General features: G+C 50.6%; 8 protein-coding genes across 8 annotated transcripts; 5 read left to right on the forward strand and 3 right to left on the reverse strand.

The window, feature by feature from the left end:
- Window positions 1–50: 50 nt before the first annotated feature.
- On the forward strand, window positions 51–3,118 carry MYCFIDRAFT_20209 (uncharacterized protein; the record flags this gene model as incomplete). Its single annotated transcript, XM_007921477.1, has 4 exons — window positions 51–953; window positions 1,003–1,031; window positions 1,054–1,766; window positions 1,833–3,118. Coding segments are annotated over 4 exons (2,931 nt in total), but the record flags the coding sequence as incomplete, so codon positions are not given.
- Window positions 3,119–4,478: 1,360 nt separating this feature from the next.
- MYCFIDRAFT_126772 (uncharacterized protein) lies at window positions 4,479–6,083 on the reverse strand (the record flags this gene model as incomplete). Its single annotated transcript, XM_007923897.1, has 2 exons — window positions 4,479–5,849; window positions 5,907–6,083. The coding sequence occupies 2 exons, from the start codon at window positions 6,081–6,083 to the stop codon at window positions 4,479–4,481; spliced, it is 1,548 nt and encodes a 515-aa protein (XP_007922088.1).
- A 622-nt stretch (window positions 6,084–6,705) lies between these two features.
- Window positions 6,706–7,457, reverse strand: MYCFIDRAFT_170943 (uncharacterized protein; the record flags this gene model as incomplete). The annotated part of the gene is made up of 8 exons (XM_007923898.1): window positions 6,706–6,821; window positions 6,869–6,880; window positions 6,910–7,004; window positions 7,040–7,080; window positions 7,123–7,140; window positions 7,167–7,361; window positions 7,390–7,406; window positions 7,430–7,457. The coding sequence occupies 8 exons, from the start codon at window positions 7,455–7,457 to the stop codon at window positions 6,706–6,708; spliced, it is 522 nt and encodes a 173-aa protein (XP_007922089.1).
- A 30-nt stretch (window positions 7,458–7,487) lies between these two features.
- MYCFIDRAFT_26780 (uncharacterized protein) lies at window positions 7,488–9,444 on the forward strand (the record flags this gene model as incomplete). Its single annotated transcript, XM_007921587.1, has 2 exons — window positions 7,488–7,845; window positions 7,898–9,444. 2 exons carry the CDS (start codon window positions 7,488–7,490, stop codon window positions 9,442–9,444), a joined length of 1,905 nt encoding a protein of 634 aa, XP_007919778.1.
- Window positions 9,445–10,287: 843 nt separating this feature from the next.
- MYCFIDRAFT_193398 (uncharacterized protein) lies at window positions 10,288–11,001 on the forward strand (the record flags this gene model as incomplete). Its single annotated transcript, XM_007923899.1, has 2 exons — window positions 10,288–10,766; window positions 10,977–11,001. 2 exons carry the CDS (start codon window positions 10,288–10,290, stop codon window positions 10,999–11,001), a joined length of 504 nt encoding a protein of 167 aa, XP_007922090.1.
- A 464-nt stretch (window positions 11,002–11,465) lies between these two features.
- On the reverse strand, window positions 11,466–15,334 carry MYCFIDRAFT_86386 (uncharacterized protein). Its single transcript, XM_007922488.1, has one exon. It carries the CDS (start codon window positions 15,248–15,250, stop codon window positions 11,597–11,599), a length of 3,654 nt encoding a protein of 1,217 aa, XP_007920679.1. The 5' UTR covers window positions 15,251–15,334; the 3' UTR covers window positions 11,466–11,596.
- Window positions 15,335–15,763: 429 nt separating this feature from the next.
- On the forward strand, window positions 15,764–16,806 carry MYCFIDRAFT_28033 (uncharacterized protein; the record flags this gene model as incomplete). The annotated part of the gene is made up of 3 exons (XM_007921656.1): window positions 15,764–15,848; window positions 15,902–15,921; window positions 15,976–16,806. The coding sequence occupies 3 exons, from the start codon at window positions 15,764–15,766 to the stop codon at window positions 16,804–16,806; spliced, it is 936 nt and encodes a 311-aa protein (XP_007919847.1).
- Window positions 16,807–16,978: 172 nt separating this feature from the next.
- On the forward strand, window positions 16,979–18,100 carry MYCFIDRAFT_213693 (uncharacterized protein). Its single transcript, XM_007923900.1, has 3 exons — window positions 16,979–17,160; window positions 17,398–17,571; window positions 17,638–18,100. Exons 1-3 carry the CDS (start codon window positions 17,115–17,117, stop codon window positions 17,886–17,888), a joined length of 471 nt encoding a protein of 156 aa, XP_007922091.1. The 5' UTR covers window positions 16,979–17,114; the 3' UTR covers window positions 17,889–18,100.
- Window positions 18,101–18,131: the final 31 nt, after the last annotated feature.

Below are 18,131 nucleotides of genomic sequence, written 5' to 3' on the forward strand. Positions count from 1 at the left end.
CCCATACACCACAGCCGACCATATAAATGTTCGATCCTACCCGTGCGTCGGACTATACAGTGGGATGGATATGCGCTCTGCCAGTGCCGGAATGGCAGGCGTCAAGATTGCTGCTCGATGAAGAGTTCGAGGAAGGTCCGGTTCTGCCGAATGCTACATACCAGTACGTCTATGGCAGAATCCACGGGCACGGTGTCGTGATGGGCTGTTTGCCGGATTCACAAATGGGGATGACTTCTGCTGCGCATGTCGCGAACGAGATGCGACTGCTCTTTACGAACCTCCGCTTCGCTCTTCTCGTCGGAGTGGGAGGTGGAGTTTGGAGTGAAGAGCATGATGTTCGACTTGGGGACGTTGTGATTAGTCGTCCTGATTCGGTCAAACGCACGGGCGGTGTTATCCAGTATGACTTTGGCAAGGCGATACAAGACGAAGAGTTCCAAGAGACTGGCAGTCTAAATCTCCCTCCTCAAGCTCTAATGTCTGCAGTAGGCAAAGTAAAGTCTGCATTACCGACTCGATCCAAATTTGGCGAGTATCTCAGGACATTTGAGAATTTTAAGGGTGAACTTCCTGAGTACGCCGGCATGCCAGACGCCCCTGATAGGCTCTTCAAACCACACTACAAACACCCTGAAAAAGCTCCGACATGCAAGGACTGCGATGCGGAACAAGAGATCGATCGAACACTTCGGCCAGCAAGAAGGAGCAAGATACATTACGGAACAATTGCTTCAGGAAATCAAGTCATGAAGGATGCGAACCAACGCGATCGCATAGCTGAGAAGCACGACATTGTTTGCTTCGAGATGGAAGCCGCCGGGTTGATCAACTACTTTCCATGCCTGGTCATTCGTGGCATTTGCGACTACTGCGACTCTCACAAGAACAAGAGATGGCAACCCTACGCTGCCGCGGCTGCAGCAGCGTACGCGAAAGAACTTTTACGAAACGTCGCGCCGCATGAGGTCAACCAGCTTGTGACACTGACCCAGATTCAAGCCGACGGTCAGTAACCAGTGCAAAAGTGTGTGTTCGACTTCAAGGCTAAAGACCATCGTCAGCGCCTCGGGAAATCCTGAACACCTTGCCATATGACCGTGACGATGACTTTGTCGGGCGAGAGACCGAGATCGCTGACATTGTCTCACGCCTGTTCGTTCCCGAGAGACATACTCGCCTAGCACTCATAGGCCTTGGCGGAATCGGAAAATCACAAATTGCCATCGAATATGCGTATCGCCTGAAAGACCAACGCTCAGATGTTCACATTTTTTGGATCCGCACGAGCACATACCAGGGGTTTGAAAGCGATTACAGCGCTCTTGCATCGCAGTTGCAAATCCGAGGCGCGGACGATCCTAAAGCCAACAAAATGCAGCTTGTGGCGAATTGGCTGGATAGTGCGGCCAGTGGACAGTGGCTGCTGATTTTAGACAACGCTGACGATGAGCGTATCCTGGTGGCCCATACAAGCACATCATCTGATACAATCGCGCCATACATCCCACAGAAGATTGGCTGTGCAGTACTAATTACCTCCCGAGTCTTCCAAGCCGGCATGACGCTGGTCGGCGACAATGATAAACACATCCTGAACGTAGAAGCATTGTCGACTGACGATGCTGCTCAGTTGATACTTCAGAAGAATCCGCATGGTCGAGCCTGCACGTTCGAGTCCGCTTGCCGACTGGCCGAGGAGCTGGACTGTATTCCGCTGGCAATCATACAAGCAATGGCGTACATCAGTCGTCGACAGCTGTCCAGTGTAGCTGGCTATCTGGAGGGCCTCCGAACTAACGAGGAGCGATTACTTGGTGAGAGCTTCACAGATTTTCGGCGCACACTTAATGAATTGCCTAATCCCGTTTTTCAAACTTGGGCTGTCTCACTACATCAGATTATTGCAGATCGACCATCTGCAGCAGAGCTCCTGTATACTCTGTGCTGGCTGGACAAAGACGGCATACCCCTCTGGATCCTAGGCCCGCAAGATTCTGGCTGGGAGGACGACATCGAGATTCTGACTGGGTTTTCCATACTATCTCTCGATGCTAGCAAAGAGACAGTGCACATGCACAGACTTGTACAAATTGCATTGAGATCGTGGGCGGGCAGGGAGCCTCGTCAAGGTCGTTCAGACTGGTGGCTTCTTGAAGCTCTTCACTTACTTCAAAGAACATATCCGCGTGACAGCTCGGAATATGAGAATTGGGCCACATGTCAGTTTCTAGATGCTCATGTGGCAGCTGTTCTGATACAGAGCTTGCGAGAGATGCCTACAGCATCGCGACGGCACCTAGCAAGCCTTATGCATCGACTTGCCTCTTATCGAAACATCAATGGGCGTCACGAGGAGGCGATTGAGCTTCAAGAATTTGTCGTCAATGAAATAATTCATCTCTATGGCAGTGAAAAAGGAGGCACCATGATAGCTGTTCACAATCTCATCAGATATTATTTTGAAGAAGGTAGACTACAGGAAGCGCTGGATCTGGGCACCGATACCTTGGAACGTAGCACCGCCGTCTTGGGGGCTGAGCATGCAAACACAATGACGATCAAGAGAATGCTTTCGAGAGTGCACAGAAGATTTGGTCACTTCAACAAAGCTGCAGACTTCGTCGACGATGTACTGAGAGTATCGCGGAGAGATCTGGGAGCAAATCACATTGTCACGCTGAATGCTATGACTAACAAGATGTTTTGTCTGCAAGACATGGGGAAGCTCGAGGATGCGAGAGCCATCGGTGTCGACATTCTGAAAAGGCTCCGTGTGGTTCAGGGTACCAATTATCTTGAAAAACTGTTCGCAACGATGAATCTTGCTGACATACTGAGTGTGCTGGGCCGCGGACTCCAAGCAGAAATTTTAATGATGAATTGCGCACTCAACATTTCTCGAATGCTGGACTACAGCCATAAGTCCCTTCTCTATGGGTTTTATACTTTGGCTATTTCTTTGTCACGTCAAAGACGATATTCTGAGCATGATCTGCTTTCATGGGTTACTCTATCTGCTCAGCAGAGCGTCCTTAGTCAAAATCATAACGATCTTCTGGTGGCTCGGTCCAACGTTGCTCAGATCTTGGAACGGAAAGGTCAGACGAACGCAGCTATCGATATCTGGCGATACTTGACAACAGCGTATTCGAGGGTGTATGGCCGGACTCATGAGGAATTTGTCAACGCGTCCTGTCGCTGGGCTGATGGTCTCATACGGGATGACAAATTTGAGGAGGCAGTTGACACTCTCCAGGACATTTTCGAGCACCTCCCCTTGGGTACAGGGCCCCGACACAAATGCGGGATGCTTATCGCAATTGCAAAACGGAAGTTGGGTTGTCGTAGGGAAGCGTTCATGCTTCGAGACCAGCTGTTACGAGAGTATTTGAAGCACGAATATCCCGGCTGTAAAGACAATTCGATGGCAGTGGTAGGTGTCATTGGCACGACAGGCCTTGTGTTCTCCACAGTGCTGAAGACGGAGCTCGCCGCGGAAGCTTTTGCAGCTCACAGGATTACAAACGACCGAGCTCAGCGAAATTCCTTGCTGTATGAGCAAGAGGCCGTGCAATTAATTCGACCCACACGATCATATACGACGAGTATTGACATTGATCCGTCAGAACAAGAGCAGCCAGGCTTGCCGAGCATGTCGCGGCCATTCACCTTTCGTCGATGGTCGGTTGCTTGCGGACCTATGGCACCTGCAGAATTTGGTTACTCACCACCGACACGAGACTATCGGAAGATCAAAGAGGAATACAAGCCTGAGGTCAACAAGCGGCAAGGACAGATCTTTGCAATTGCTGAAAAGATCATGAAAAAGTTTGGTCCACCTACATTCCCTAATTCAAATGAAGTCCTTCCTCTATGAGCATTCATGGCATTTGTAGACTGTTGCGGAGTGGACCAGACAGTCAACCAATTCATTATTCCCGTAGCAAGTTTGGCGAAAGTCATCACACAGCTGAATACTGAAGAGCAGGAAGGAAGAGCATAGCAGCGTTGGTCATTTGTGGTCATTTGAAATTCCTCCGGCAGTCTATAGCCATCATGTCTTATTACATCCATCATCACCTCTTAATATTAATTCCTCATCAACAACCTCACAATACTTGGCTTCAAGTATTGTGAGATATTGGTGCAAAGAGATACCGGTTCTGTTATCCTCTCCCATGGTGATTCTGGCTCGTGTTCATCGGTATCCTCATCTCTTGCTCCAAGATAAACACTGTCCACCGCTTTTCGTCTTGTCTCATACTGCTCGACACTTCCAGCAGGGGCTTGCAATCAGATTCGAGACCATAGTATCACCTTCAGTAGACACTTGCTCTCGATCCGCGGGCATGTTTACCTTTTTACCTGCTTATGGCGTATTGTACCACACCGGCTCGGCTCGACTCAGATCTCCACTTTCATCACGGCGCGACAGAATCCTTGGCGTGACTTGAGATGGCCTGAGGCTACGCTTCTCATTCTCCAGAGCTCTCTGCTTCGCTTTCCAGAACTTCAATCACACCGCCGACCAGATGCAAGCTGCCGGTGGCAAGGACCTGCGTTTTCGGAGTGGTAGCCAGTTCGCGAGCTCGAGCAATGGCTTCCTCAATCGTGCTGACGACGTGAATCTTTGCCCGAGGATCAATAGCATTGTAGGCAGCTGCAAGTTCTTTTTGCACACGCAGACTGTCGACATCGTCTTTGCTGGTGTTCATTGAGACCAGGTCTGCTTTGTAGCCAGCATTCCTGTACGTTGTGTTGGAACAGAAAATCGCATGCCTGAATGGATGGGCATCTTTCAGTGCGCCAGCCAGCGTGTTGTGGAGGCGTCTCGCCAGTGAAGATGCATCCCGCGTCTGTTGGTTGAAGAGAAGAATGCGCTGGCCGCCGTCTGCCTCGCACTTCGCAGTCCTCTCGGCAAACCACTGGCCAGCGACTTCAATACTCTCCAAAGTATGGCCGCCATCAACGTACCAAGTAAGTGCTGCGAGTTTTGCATCTGGTCGCTGATCGCACCGACCCCCGAGTTTTGTCGTCTCAAGCCCAGTCATGAACTCCCGAGGCAGCTCAGCTTCTGGGTTATAAGGGTCTGGTAATCCAGTGAAGCCAAGACGACTAAGGTGGAGTGCTGATATTGCGATGGCTAGAGAGGCATTGAGCTTCTGGAAGCCACCGTGAAGACCAAGCTGGATCGATTGAAGGGCTTTGTGAACAGACACAACATGCAGCTCTGTCCTCCGCTCCTTCGATCGCTCTCGCAGCACTTTAAGCGCCTGCTCTGGCTGGGGAACCGTGAAGGCTGGGACACCTTCTTTGAAAATGCCGGCTTTGTGCCACGCTATCTGGTCGATAGTATCGCCGAGCAGTGCGACATGATCGATCCCCAAGCTGGTGACGCCTGTAACCGATGGCTTTGACAGGATATTGGTTGTATCATATTCCCCTCCAATGCCACACTCGATTACTGCTGTCCCTACCGACTCTTTAAGATAGCAATGCAAGGCCATCAATGTGAGAAAGTGGAAATAGACAGGCTTGCCGTCTATCCCTCTCGCGCCCGAGTCCAAGCCTTTCGGCTGTGATGCTTCTAGTCGATCCCAGATCTCCCAGAAGCAACGGGCGAACAGCTCTTCTGATATAGGCTCATTATTGATCTTGATCCTCTCGCGAACGAATCGCAGATGCGGTGATGTGTAAAGACCGATTGCAGAGGGCAATCTTTCTGCATGTATGCTCTTCTTCGTCGGCAGATACTGCGCGAGGATCGAGGAGATGAAGGAAGAGGTTGAGCCTTTGCCCTTGGTGCCTGCGATGTGTATGGGGTTAAGACGATCGAAATCGGACGGCTAATACCTACTGTCAGACCTTGTGCAATCCCGCTATGATCCTTTGACAGCGCACACCTCATATCCTATCCGCCGCACCCAGCTGAGCATCTCTGGTATGGCACGCTTGTTCCAGCCGGGTCCAGCTTTCTTGATGGCATCGACTATAGAAAAGTTGCTCTGCAGGCCATTGAGCGCCGCTACGGCAGCATTGTAATCGCGAGCATTGCCGTGGTAGCCGCGGTGGCCGAGCATACGCCTAGCACAAGGCCGGCATATGAACATTTCTCTGACAGCACTGTGGTTTTATGAAGCTCGTGTTCGATATCGAGCATTAGCAGCTCGTAGTCTCAGGGCACAGACTGCCAAGGTACCGCTATTCCCATTCGGGGACCAATGTCCATAGCGGTGTAAGAGTGAGACTTCTATATAAATGCAGTAGTATGAGGCTTATTTACCGAGTGTAAATGTTTTTTTAGAAAAATTCTAAACTAAAAAACCTTTATTTCTATAGTAAACTTTAATATATAGCGATCGTATACTAAAAACAATTCCTTAGTATAGATTTCAAGTTTAAAAAATTATAACACCTATATTTTTTAAAACAAATATTAGGTATAGGGTAACTAGAGGAAATTAACTTAGTTAATAAACTTATATATATATTAACTACTAAACGTCCCGATTTTTAGTATTTATAGTAGTTATTAGAATATAAATTATAAAAGTATTTTAAACCCTTTTAACCTCTATAACACTAATAAATCTTACTGCTAGATTTGCCAGCAAATTTTATTCAACACTATAATCTATAGGCATTCTACGCCTATAGAATTCTTAGGCTGTAACATAGCCAGGCAGCATAAGGAACGAATTATTAGCCAGCCGATGGAGTGGTCTGCGCGCTGAGACCAAGCAGCTCCATCCCGGAGAGGATACATCCCTCCTCCTCACCCTCACCCTCACCTTCTAACGATACATACTCAAGCTTCTCTCGCCATTGAACGACTAAAGGCTCTGTACTATTCAGTATAGAGCACTATGATCAGCCTCTGCGAACTCCTGCATTCCCTCGCTTGACTCAGCCAAAACGGGATCGATTTGAGTTGAGATGCATGCATGAGCACTGTCTGGACCCGGGCCTCATCGTCAACATTGGGGCCGCAGGCATGAGATCTGCACAAGTGGTTCAATTTGGAAGAACAGCACACCGCTCTCGAGTTGGAGCACGCAAGCACGCCAAATGGCTATCCTACACATCCTGATCATGTATCTACATCTCGGCAATTTCGACTCCATCATAGGCGAAAGTCTGGACAGAACTATCGCCAACAACACTCGTCCCGTAGCGATCTCCGAAAAAGAGGCCTTATGACCTCGATGATGAGAGCTGTGGAACGTGGATCCAATAACACGATCCAATGGTAATGTCAACACTTCCGTCCTGCAGTAAGGCTTGCAGCTCCGAAGGCCAGTCTCGCCGATCGGGACGCAACTTGACGCCTCGTGGGGCCAAAACAGGTAGCGGAGAAACTCATTCTCAGCCTTGCGAGAACGTGACAATGGCTACCGTGAGGGCTGAAATGTCAGGTAGGTCCCACTTCTCTGCTCACTCCCGTTCCGCTTCATCCTTTCGTGCTACCGTATCAGTTTGTAACCATGGCTCGAATCAATGCAAATGTGATACTGGTCTACCTACTCTACATCACTCACGCTCAGGGTCAAGGCATGGATCAGATCAATCACTTTTGTCGCCGTCATTCTCATCGCACTACTGTCATCGACAACAAGCTCTACATCGACGGAGGGTACATCAACTACGACTATGATGGCGTTATCACGCCGGACACTGTCAATTATACAAACACACAGCTCATCTACGCCGATATTAGTTCAGTGAACGAAGATCACTTCCCTCAGGAATACGCAAACCTGTCAAAAGACACCAATATTCCGTCGCTTGTTGGAGGCGCGATTTGGGCAGACGAGGTGAACAGGAAGTTCTTCCTGTTTGGCGGTCAGTCAGGACATGGTACAAACTATGTTCAGCATTTGCTCATTGACCACAGGCGAGTACAGGAATGCCACTGCGCAGTCAGTGCCGTTGAGCTTCAACAATATTTACTGGTATGATACATTGTCAGATCAATGGAGCACCAATGATACCACGACTTCCGGCATCGATCCTCCATCATACGGTGCAAGCACTGTCGATCAGAATCAAGGCATTGCGTACTACTACGGAGGGTGGAGTAGCAACGCGACGATATCCGGAGATGCAAATGCTGCCATGCAAAACACCTTCCTATCTTACGACCTGGTACACAATACGTTCAACAAACATGCGTTCTGGGATGACACGCCACGCGCAGAAGGAGGCATGTTCTACATCCCGGCTGGGGATTCTGGCATGCTGGTGTATTTTGGTGGCATACAACAAAATTCTTCAGGCGACACGAGCGGCATTCCCATGGACACGATATATCTATACGACATCGCTTCAGACAAGTTCTATCAACAGCAGACCAGCGGGGAGACACCAGCAATGCGACGACGCTTCTGCGGCGGCGTGAGTTGGCCGAATGATACATCATCGTACAACATTTACTTCTTTGGCGGCCTTCAACCCGAAGATCAAGGCAACGAAAGCTTTGGCGATGCTTGGATCCTGTCCATTCCATCATTTACCTGGACCTTACTATACCCATCTAACTATGGCGGGAGTCACCACTCCCTAACTTGCGACGTGATCAATCATGGACAGATGATAATCATGGGTGGCTGGTGGTCGAATGCATCATACACACCTTGCGACGCTGCTTCAGTATGGGGCATGCATAATTTGAACCTGGGATCGAACGATAGAGACCATGTCCCATGGTATCAGTTCCTGCCGAATCTTACCGACTATACTCTGCCTCCAAATCTCACAGCTGTAATAGGCGGTAGTAGTACTGGTGGCGCAACAGTGGCCACACCTGCTACGACAGGCTTTTCCAACTCCGATCTATCCAGATTGTTTCAGCTCAAGGCAACGACCAGCACTCGTCCTGCTACTCGTGATATTCCCACGGCGACTTCGGCGCCGGGAGCGAAGAAGACTGCCAGCTCCAATGCCGGAGCTATCGCAGGTGGCGTTGTTGGAGGCGTCCTGGGACTTGCTTTGGTCATCGGCATGGTTCTATTCTGCCTTCGTCGCAGACGCAAAGCGAAGGATAAGGAGATGCAACAAGCGCCTATGGCCGAGGCGCCTGATAGCATCGCAGCGCAGCAGTACCATGCTGCCCACAAGAGAGACATCAGCAACGGAACTCACGACAGCTGGTCTCACACCCCAGCTGGATCTCCTCCAGTGCAGCAGAATCAGTGGCAGGCACAGCACTTGAGAGAAGGCCTTCCTCAGCAGCAACCATACTATCCTCCACCGCCCCAAGCGCAACCTTTCTATCCGCCTCCACCAGAACCAGAGCAATATGACCCTCCGAATCTGACCTACGAGATGCCTAACGTGAGAAGTCCTCTTCACGTCTCGGATCAAAATCGACCTGGAAGTTTGGGTCCAAACGCTTGGCGCACACCCAGCGCTGGAGTGAGAGGAACGATCGGTGAAGAGTGACCATGCGTTTTCACATCTTCCAGTGATGCTGCACTGGCGATCAAACATCAACTACAGAGTGTGCCTTTCCAAACTTCTTTCCTTCGAGCAATGGGAGACCGTAATGTATGCAATACTAGTTGCGCGACTGACGAGAGTGAAATGTTTTTCGTGAATCCGATAATCCAAGAATTAGATGCAGCTGAGAACGATGCGGTCCACATATGTCGAATACTCCATCGCTCTCTAATTGTAGCGGAAATGCCACCCCAAGGTCATGAGGACTCTCGGCGCTAATAAACTCCTTAGCCAGAAGTAGTGGCTCATACTACACAGACCGCATGAGGATGTCTTCGATGACCACAATCGCCTCTCAGCCTTGTCAACTTCCTTAGCCGAAAGGAGACGAACACCACACACGAACAGTTGAACGAGATCTTCGATTTGATTATTTTGGCAAACATTATTACAGGAGATCTAGATCATCTTCAAAAGGGGAGTGTCTGCGCTTCATGCACGCTTGCGAAGCTAATATAAAAGCTGACTACACTTGTACGATGCCAAGATTGCTATAAGCAGAAATACAATCTCAACAACGGTATGTCCGGCGGCCAAGCCGTTAAATCTCGTCAAGTGGATCTTTTGAGGCGTTATATAGGAGGGAGACTTGCTTTGATCTAGGCCAAAGCCGAGTATCCATGATCCATCCGCCATTCTCGGTCTCTATAATGCTGCAACGACAATAGGACAACAATAGCGGGATGTGGACGACAATATGAGGAGGAAAGTGGCCAGACCAGGTCCTCATACAAATCGCGGAACTGCATACAGCCAGCAGAACTGTCAAACCTCCGCCAGCCACGAATGCCCAACCACGCCATCAACAACTCCCAGCACCACTCCCAGCACCACTCCATCGACGACACCATCAACTACTCCATCGACCACTCCATCGACCCCTCCTTCAACCACTCCTTCAACCACTCCTTCAACCACTCCTTCAACCACTCCTTCAACCACTCCTTCAACCACTCCCTCAACCACTCCCTCAACAACCCCATCAACCAACCCCTCCACAACCCCCTCCACAACAAGCAGCACACCCCCAACACCAACCTGCATCTACGCCGGAGCCCCCAACCGCCAACAAGACGGCCTCATCACCGCCTCCAGCGCACTCGACTGCAAAGCACAATGCATACAGAGAGGAGGACCCGTACCTTGCTTGGCATTCACCTATACATCTCTCGAGACGAAGAGCACAATTGTTTTACGTTCAATTTTCGGTTGAATTTACCGGAGGAGTTGGTTTATGTGCTGGGGTATTTTGGTGGGAATGCGGAGTGTGTTGAGGGGGGGGGGGGGGGGGGTGAGATAGGAGAAGGGATGGGAAAGGAAAGGGGAATTGAATTAATGGTTGAGATGGGAGGGTGGTGGGATCGTGCATTTATCGTGTTAAATTTATTATTTATCTACATTATTGGTCTTCAATGGACGACTTGATTCGATTTACATCTCCAAACTAGACACCCAATGTTGTTGTATACATGTAGGTTGCATCATGATCCGCCCGAATAAGGTAACACAGAGCAAGGGTGAAAAGGTAAACGGAAAGATGAATGGATGTGATGTGATATTCGCAGATATTTCACCCAGGGAGTCTTCAATGAAACAGGGCTGAGGAGAAGGACTTTGGGGTCTACCATACAGTAACCGCCAGAGTGTTTAGTGGTTGGAAAGGCAAAGGCCGGATGAAAAATCACCTCAGCTTCTCGAAATTCCCGTTTTCCTCTCGCAGCCTGACTCCATGAAGCAAGCTGAGCACTCGATCTTTTTCCCCTTCTCCTTCCTACAAGCACTCCGTCCGCTGTGATCAAATCACGCATGTGTGAAGGAGACTTATTTTCCTACATCTTCAAGATCTTTACCTAGTACAGCTCACTGTAGGCTGCCTCAACTTCATCTCTGAATCGATAGTTTTGAGTATAATACGAGTAATTCTGACAATATAAGAAGATACGTGAATGCAATATGGAAGCACTCTATCACAGCTCGATCCGTGAGTTCCAATTCTCTTCTGGTGTTGTTTATCCAGTCTACGCCCAAAACCATCAGGGTATCTCGAGAAGTATCAAAAAAAGTCATTTCAACACAAAAGCAAAGAAGAAACAGTCTAGAAAGAGAACAACCACTTGAGCACTCCGATAATGCCCACCAAAATCCTTCGAAAAGTGTTGAAGACGACCACGACGAACCAGACCCACCACATGATACCCAAAAGTAGCCATTCTAGAAGCTTGAATCCGGTGTTGATGATAAGTCTGAATTGTCGCCTTCGTTGCCTGAACATATCTTCGACGGCATCGTCTACTCGTTTCACGTCTTGGGGCAGCTTCGTCGTAAGCTCGACGTTGAATGCGTCGGCCTCATCCGATGTTTCGTGCACCAGTTTGGTGAGCTGATCGGCTGCCCTATGTGAGAGGTCCTCTAAACGTGTGCTGAGTTTCTTGGCAGTGTCGGACTGGAAGCGGCGCAGCGTCTTTTCGAATGCTTGAGTCGATTCGTCGAGCGTCTGAGAGAGCATGCGTGCTGCGACTAGGTGCTCTTGGCAGCGTGGAACATTCTGAATCTCTTTTCCCGCCGATTGATAAGCTTTGGCAATCAGGGGTAGAGGTCTCTCTCGAGTGGCACTTCCAATCTTGTGAATTTCGTGCGCCTTGATACCGGAGGCAAGAAGAAGCGCGCGAACCCGTGCAATGTCACGCGCAGTGACCTTATTGGCCTTCTCCGGGTGTCCATGGTCAGAGATACTCCAATGTCGTTTGGCGTCTACGTGTGCCAAACCAGACATTGGCATGTCTCCAACTCTCCTCGCTGGCACAGTGGAGGTGGTCTCCGCTGTGTTGATCCTCGTGAGATTATTCTGAGACACGGACGTACGACGCTCGCATTGACTAATGCCCAGATAGTTTCGAGACTTGTCCGGTGACATCTCGGGCTCAGAGGCATTGCCATCATCGGGAAGCTGAATAAGCGGTGGTACTGGTCGTTTAGAATGGCCTTTCCGTGCTGGCATTGGTCGAAGCTTTTCAAAGGGATCACTGTCTTCGGATAAGGGAGTCTGTGCAGGTCGACTGCCACGTCCCGCAGGTGATTTGAAAGAGGGGAGATTCGAAGTGAAATATCTTGGCCGCTGTCGATCACGTTCAAACGATGCACGAGGACTGATCTGGCTGTCTGTGTCGACTTCATCACCAGTGTGTCGGCGTTTGAATGTCATGTCGTCATCTGCGTCTGACATGTCCGAAGGCACATTGGACATCTCTTGATTGACACCTTCACGACTTCTGAATCGGTCGCCGAATCGCGAGGACTCATTGCGTACCAACTCGCCTACTCTACCACCTTTAAGGAAACGACGTCCAAAAGATGTCGTAGAAGAGTCTTTGGCAGAAGAGTCCGCGGCCGTCGTGGTAGTATCGGTGCGCTTCAAGCTACTTGCATTGCTATCCGCTGTCTTGAGCCGCCTGAAGGGAGCAGGTCGTGCTGAGTCGAGACTGGATCGAGGCGGGAACTCGAAGGTTGTATTTTCACTCATGACGGGAGAAAGCTGTGGTCCATAGTTCATGGCGAAGTCTGTGCGTTCGATATTGTTCCGCTCCTTGCTACGAGATCGTAATGAGGGAAGCTTTAATCCCTTTGATTTCTGCTGCGAAGTCGAGTTCCGTTTGGCATCTCTTGAGGAGATCCCTGAATCCATCGTTTGGACGAATCCTGGGATCACTGGAGACGCCGGACTACCAGAGACTAGTTCGTCCATTGAAGAGGGCCCGTGGTCGATAGAGGTCAATCTTCCTTCGGTGGACCTCGAACGCGGATGACCCTGCGACATTTCCACAGATAGCTTGCCGTGGGCAACAGACTGACGGTGGCCTCGATCCATGCTTGCGCGATAATTGGGGAATGGCGTGTGCTTCGAATCCCAATAGTCTGGCGACACAAGCTCAGGTGATGGCATCTCCCCTCGCTCCTCATTCGCAATCATGCTCCGCATGTGCCGTTCAAGCGGACCTACATTCTCGTCACCGCCTTGATCATCGCCGAATCTTAGCGGTGGCGGTTTGCGGCCTTCCTCGCTAGATGCCGTAGATACACTACTTGATCGACTGCTATGGTTTCGTCGCAGACGTCCCGGTATTGGTAGCGTGTGCTTATGCTTCTTCCGCTTCTTATCCTCAGCTTCAGGTTCTTCAACACGGTTCTGCCTATCTCGGTCTGTTCCCAGGTCGAAGACCCGCTCCGACTCCTTGCTCTTTCGTGGCATTTCTACGCTCGGTCGGACTCTGCTGGGGAAGATGCGGTTTCCGTGCCTGTCTTCGATGACGGTTTTGTTGTCGTCTCGTTCGGTCCAGTAGGTATCTGCAAGCAATTCCGCGGGTTCAATTGTCCAGCCATTCTCTGGCCTTGTGATTACAGAGGTGGCCGTGTCCGTCCTACGATGGCGATGGGCTATGTCTGGTCTACCGGCAATAGCTGGGCTGGACTCTAGCTCACCCGAGAAGGCAGGTAGTCGTACTTGATCATTTCCCGGGCGATACGAGGCATCTTGAGAAGCAACCTCGACTCGGTCAATCCATCGCTTAATGCGATCAGTCTCCTGCCAGGTATCTGGCGGTGCTGTAAGAGGTCGCCGGGATATGTTTCGAAGACGTCTATTTCGTAATGCTTGCAGGGGGTTGTATGCTCGGCCCAGTCTGTGCTTGTTGTTCGAATAGGATGCCACGCGGGTCATTTGATAGTGAGCACTTCCAGGACTGCTCGTCGCCTGCATTGTGTAATTGCCAGGTGCGGTTGCATCGAGCTTCAAGGGAGGCAGGTAATCCAACAATCGTCTATGCTCTGCGGCAAGCTCAAAATACCGCCTCGCGTTCTCTGCTCGCGACAATGTCGCTGGTGAAAAAGAATACATCACATTGTCAGAAGTCATTGCTCCCAGATCACCGGGCCCATCATGGAGAGTGCCATGTCGCTGGTACGGAGAAGAAGTATCCGCCATGCCATCGCTGAGACGACTCCGCCTCCCGCTACACGACGCTGGTTGAAGAGTGCCATATCCAGAGTCCAGTGCGGACACAACACGTCTGCCGCCGCCAGCAGGAGAGATGGGCAGGGGAAGAGTGCTACTCGCATGCCGCTTGCGACTCTCGCTCAAGTTCAGTGCCATCTGCACCAACTGCGCCGGATCCATGGCGCCTGGTATTGGGTTCTGACCCGTGCTAGATCCAGCATTGCTGCCACCTTCCACGGACACATCTTTCGAAAGAGGCGAGCTTCGTTGGGAGGACTCTCCAGAGGCACGACTTCGGGTGTATCTGCTATGATCTAGCTGGACGTTGCCATTCTGTTCGCTGCCCTTGCCCTTCTTCGCCGAGGTGTCTGCTCGTCGCAGATGGCCATTGCCAAGCACTGTCTCGAGCAAGAAGCCGCCACTCTTTCTCGATCGATGCGGTGTGCCGTTATGAGCTGTGTTTCCTGCCTTGTGGGGCGTTTCGTTTCCTTGCGATCTCTTCTCAGTAGCCTTATCCGCAACTCGGGCCAATCTGTCGCTGATGCTGTGACTGCTTCTCTTTGCGCTTGAGCTCCTCGACTCGGCCTGCGAGCTTGACTCGGCGTGTCCATGGCCGTGTGCATTTCCGTGTCCATACTGATTCTGATTCTGGTGATTCTGCCCATCGCCAATTGCGGCAAAGCTGACATCAGCAGCGGGCGATGCCTTTGCTGCTGCTGCTGCTATGGGGTCGGACGGGTCGTTGTCGTTGCTGGACATGGCCAGCCAGGCCCAGCGAGCGCTCTTACGCTACTACGGTCGGGTGACGGGGTTGCATTCGCGGACGGAGCTTTGCTGGCATGGTGAAAGGGCGGACATGCAGAATGTCACGGCGATGGTGTTGTTGGGCGGAGGATGACTTTGCACGTGTATTGCCTAGAATAGCTCACAAACGCCAAGTACATCTGGTACGACGTGGGCAAGCTTGCAGAACAATGACTTCAACACTTTCTACGAACAGCACTCAGCGCCAGAGGAGAGGAGAGGCTTCGTATGTATCTATGTAACGCTAGTGTTCCGTGCGCTACCAGCGTGTACTGCAGTCAAACCTCCTTACAAGCAAGGCTTATTTGATCCGACTGCAGCCGCTACGAAAGACTTCCCGAGCTACTTCGTTTACTCTAGTCATTATTATAATATTTTGCGACCGCGCTGATGGAGGCTCCAAACCTAGTCAACAGCACAGCATTGTGATAGTTCTACACGGCTCCAGGGAAGCACAGCTTGCCAATAATGTTTGAGTGGCTCTTCGGGAAAGGGTTCAACCCTGACAGCGACATTCCTTCGCTGAATGGCAAAGTTATCCTCGTCACCGGAGGTAGAGTTCATCATATGCACACTTCTTGTAGGATTCGTGCTGACTGCTCCAAGGAAATACCGGTCTTGGAAAGGTACGTATACATTGAGCACGTCGTGAGCATCATGCATACTCATTGATGTGAAAGGAAACGGTACTTCAACTTGCCAAACATGACCCGCACGAAATATTCCTAGCAGCACGAACGCCATCGAAAGCAGAAGCGGCGATTGAGGACATTAAGAAGCAAGTCCCAAATGGCAGGATCACTTTCCTCCAGATGGACTTGACATCTCTTGCCTCGGTCAAGCAGGCAGCGGACGAGTTTAAATCGAGATCCAACAGGCTCGATGTGCTCATCAACAATGCGGGTATCATGGCTGTGCCGTATTCGAAAACGAAGGATGGCTACGAGATTCAGTTCGGCACGAACCATGTCGGCCACGCTCTCCTGACCAAGCTCCTCCTCCCGACCCTCCTCAGGACAGCAGAACAGCCGAACGCAGATGTTCGTGTAATCAATGTTAGCTCGGAAGGCCACATGATGGCACCAGGTATCATCTATGATCAAGACAAGTTGGAGAAATACTTGACCTGGCAGCGCTATGGTCAATCGAAGCTTGCGAACATTCTCCACGCACGAGAGCTCCAGAAGCGATACCCAGCAATCACTGCAACCAGTTTGCATCCCGGTGTCATCATCACAGATCTGTACGCATCTCAGGAGAAGACGAATCCATTGATGAGGGCTTTCCTGCCAATTATAAGGAAGTTCACTCTCGATGTTCCCGGCGGCGCAAAGAACTCGCTGTGGGCAGCTACCGCGTCAAAGGACCAGGTCAGATCTTCGCATTACTGGAAGCCAGTGGGCCGCGAAAGCGGAGGCTCCTTTTGGTATGCACAGAAGGAAGATCTGGCAAAGCAACTGTGGGACTGGACAGAGGAGGAACTTGACACTCAGCTGAAGAAGATGAACTAATAGGAATGACAAATTCATAGCTTTTCCGTACATAGATGATCAATTAATGAATGTATTGTTGTTAACGCGAAGAAGCTTTCAAAGCCGGCAGCGATATTTTGTCTGTGCTTTCTTGGCGTCAAAGCCGAAGCCCACACGGCGTCAGGTTCCGCACAAGACCTCACACATCTCCCGCAGCATCTCTCTGACATCCGTGACAACTGTCGAGGAAAGTGCTGGCCGATTCGACAGCAATTGAGGCAGTAATACCGACCTATTCCTCCGTGTGCGCATAGTCGAGGCTGAGGCCGCGACAAACACCTGAAAAGATGGATCACGAGAAGCTGGCCCGCATGCAAAATGCCGTGCGAATTGGTATGTACATGTATCGCTGCGCTGCGCACGAATACGACAAAGCGCATGGAAAATGGCGTTGCGTTCGATACAGAGCTGACTGAAGTGATGCAGGGTAAGCAATGCCATGTTCAGTACACAATACTTAGACTTCACCGAAATGCCCCAGCCCGCCTGAGCCCCCAAAGTCAATGCCGCGAAACCGAAACCGTTCACGATGCTGGGAAAAGTGATATGAATCTGACAAGTGTGACTACAGAGGCAAGGGCACGCCGAGAAGAAAGGTCAAGAAGGTCCACAAGAGCTCTGGCACCGACGACAAGAAGCTGCAAACCACGCTCAAGAAGATGAACGTCCAGCCAATCCAAGCAATTGAAGAAGTCAACATGTTCAAGGCTGACGGAAACGTCATTCATTTCTCTGCGCCAAAGGGTGAGTTGCGCAATAGCGGGAGAGAGTAATGGAGATGAATATGATACTGACACGTTTGCCAACCAGTCCACGCATCCGTCCCAGCCAACACTTTCGCCATCTACGGTAACGGCGAGGACAAGGAGCTCACCGAACTTGTCCCAGGCATTCTTAACCAGCTCGGCCCAGACTCGTTAGCCTCTCTTCGCAAGTTGGCCGAGAGCTACCAGAGTCTGCAGAAGGGCGCTGAGGGCGAGGAGAAGAAGGACGACGATGATGACGAGATACCTGACCTTGTCGAGGGCGAGAACTTCGAGAACAAGGCCGACGTCGAGTAAGCTGGACAAGCTCTAGCAATCTCCGCGCCTCCACGGTCGAGCCGTTACGATATGCATAACAAAAAGCTAGGATGTGCTGGATGAGCGCAGCATGAAACGGCATGAGCGAAACTCGGATGCGGAGTGTACATGCCTTTGAGCTGCTGTATATTAGGTACGCCGGCATGAAAATCAGGCTTCCATTACGAACTAAATTGGTACCTACCTGTTCGACTATTCCTTCCCGAAGTTAGACAGATGACT

This window comes from Pseudocercospora fijiensis (genome assembly GCF_000340215.1).
Source record: "Pseudocercospora fijiensis CIRAD86 unplaced genomic scaffold MYCFIscaffold_1, whole genome shotgun sequence".
Classification (NCBI taxonomy): Eukaryota; Fungi; Ascomycota; class Dothideomycetes; order Mycosphaerellales; family Mycosphaerellaceae; genus Pseudocercospora; species Pseudocercospora fijiensis.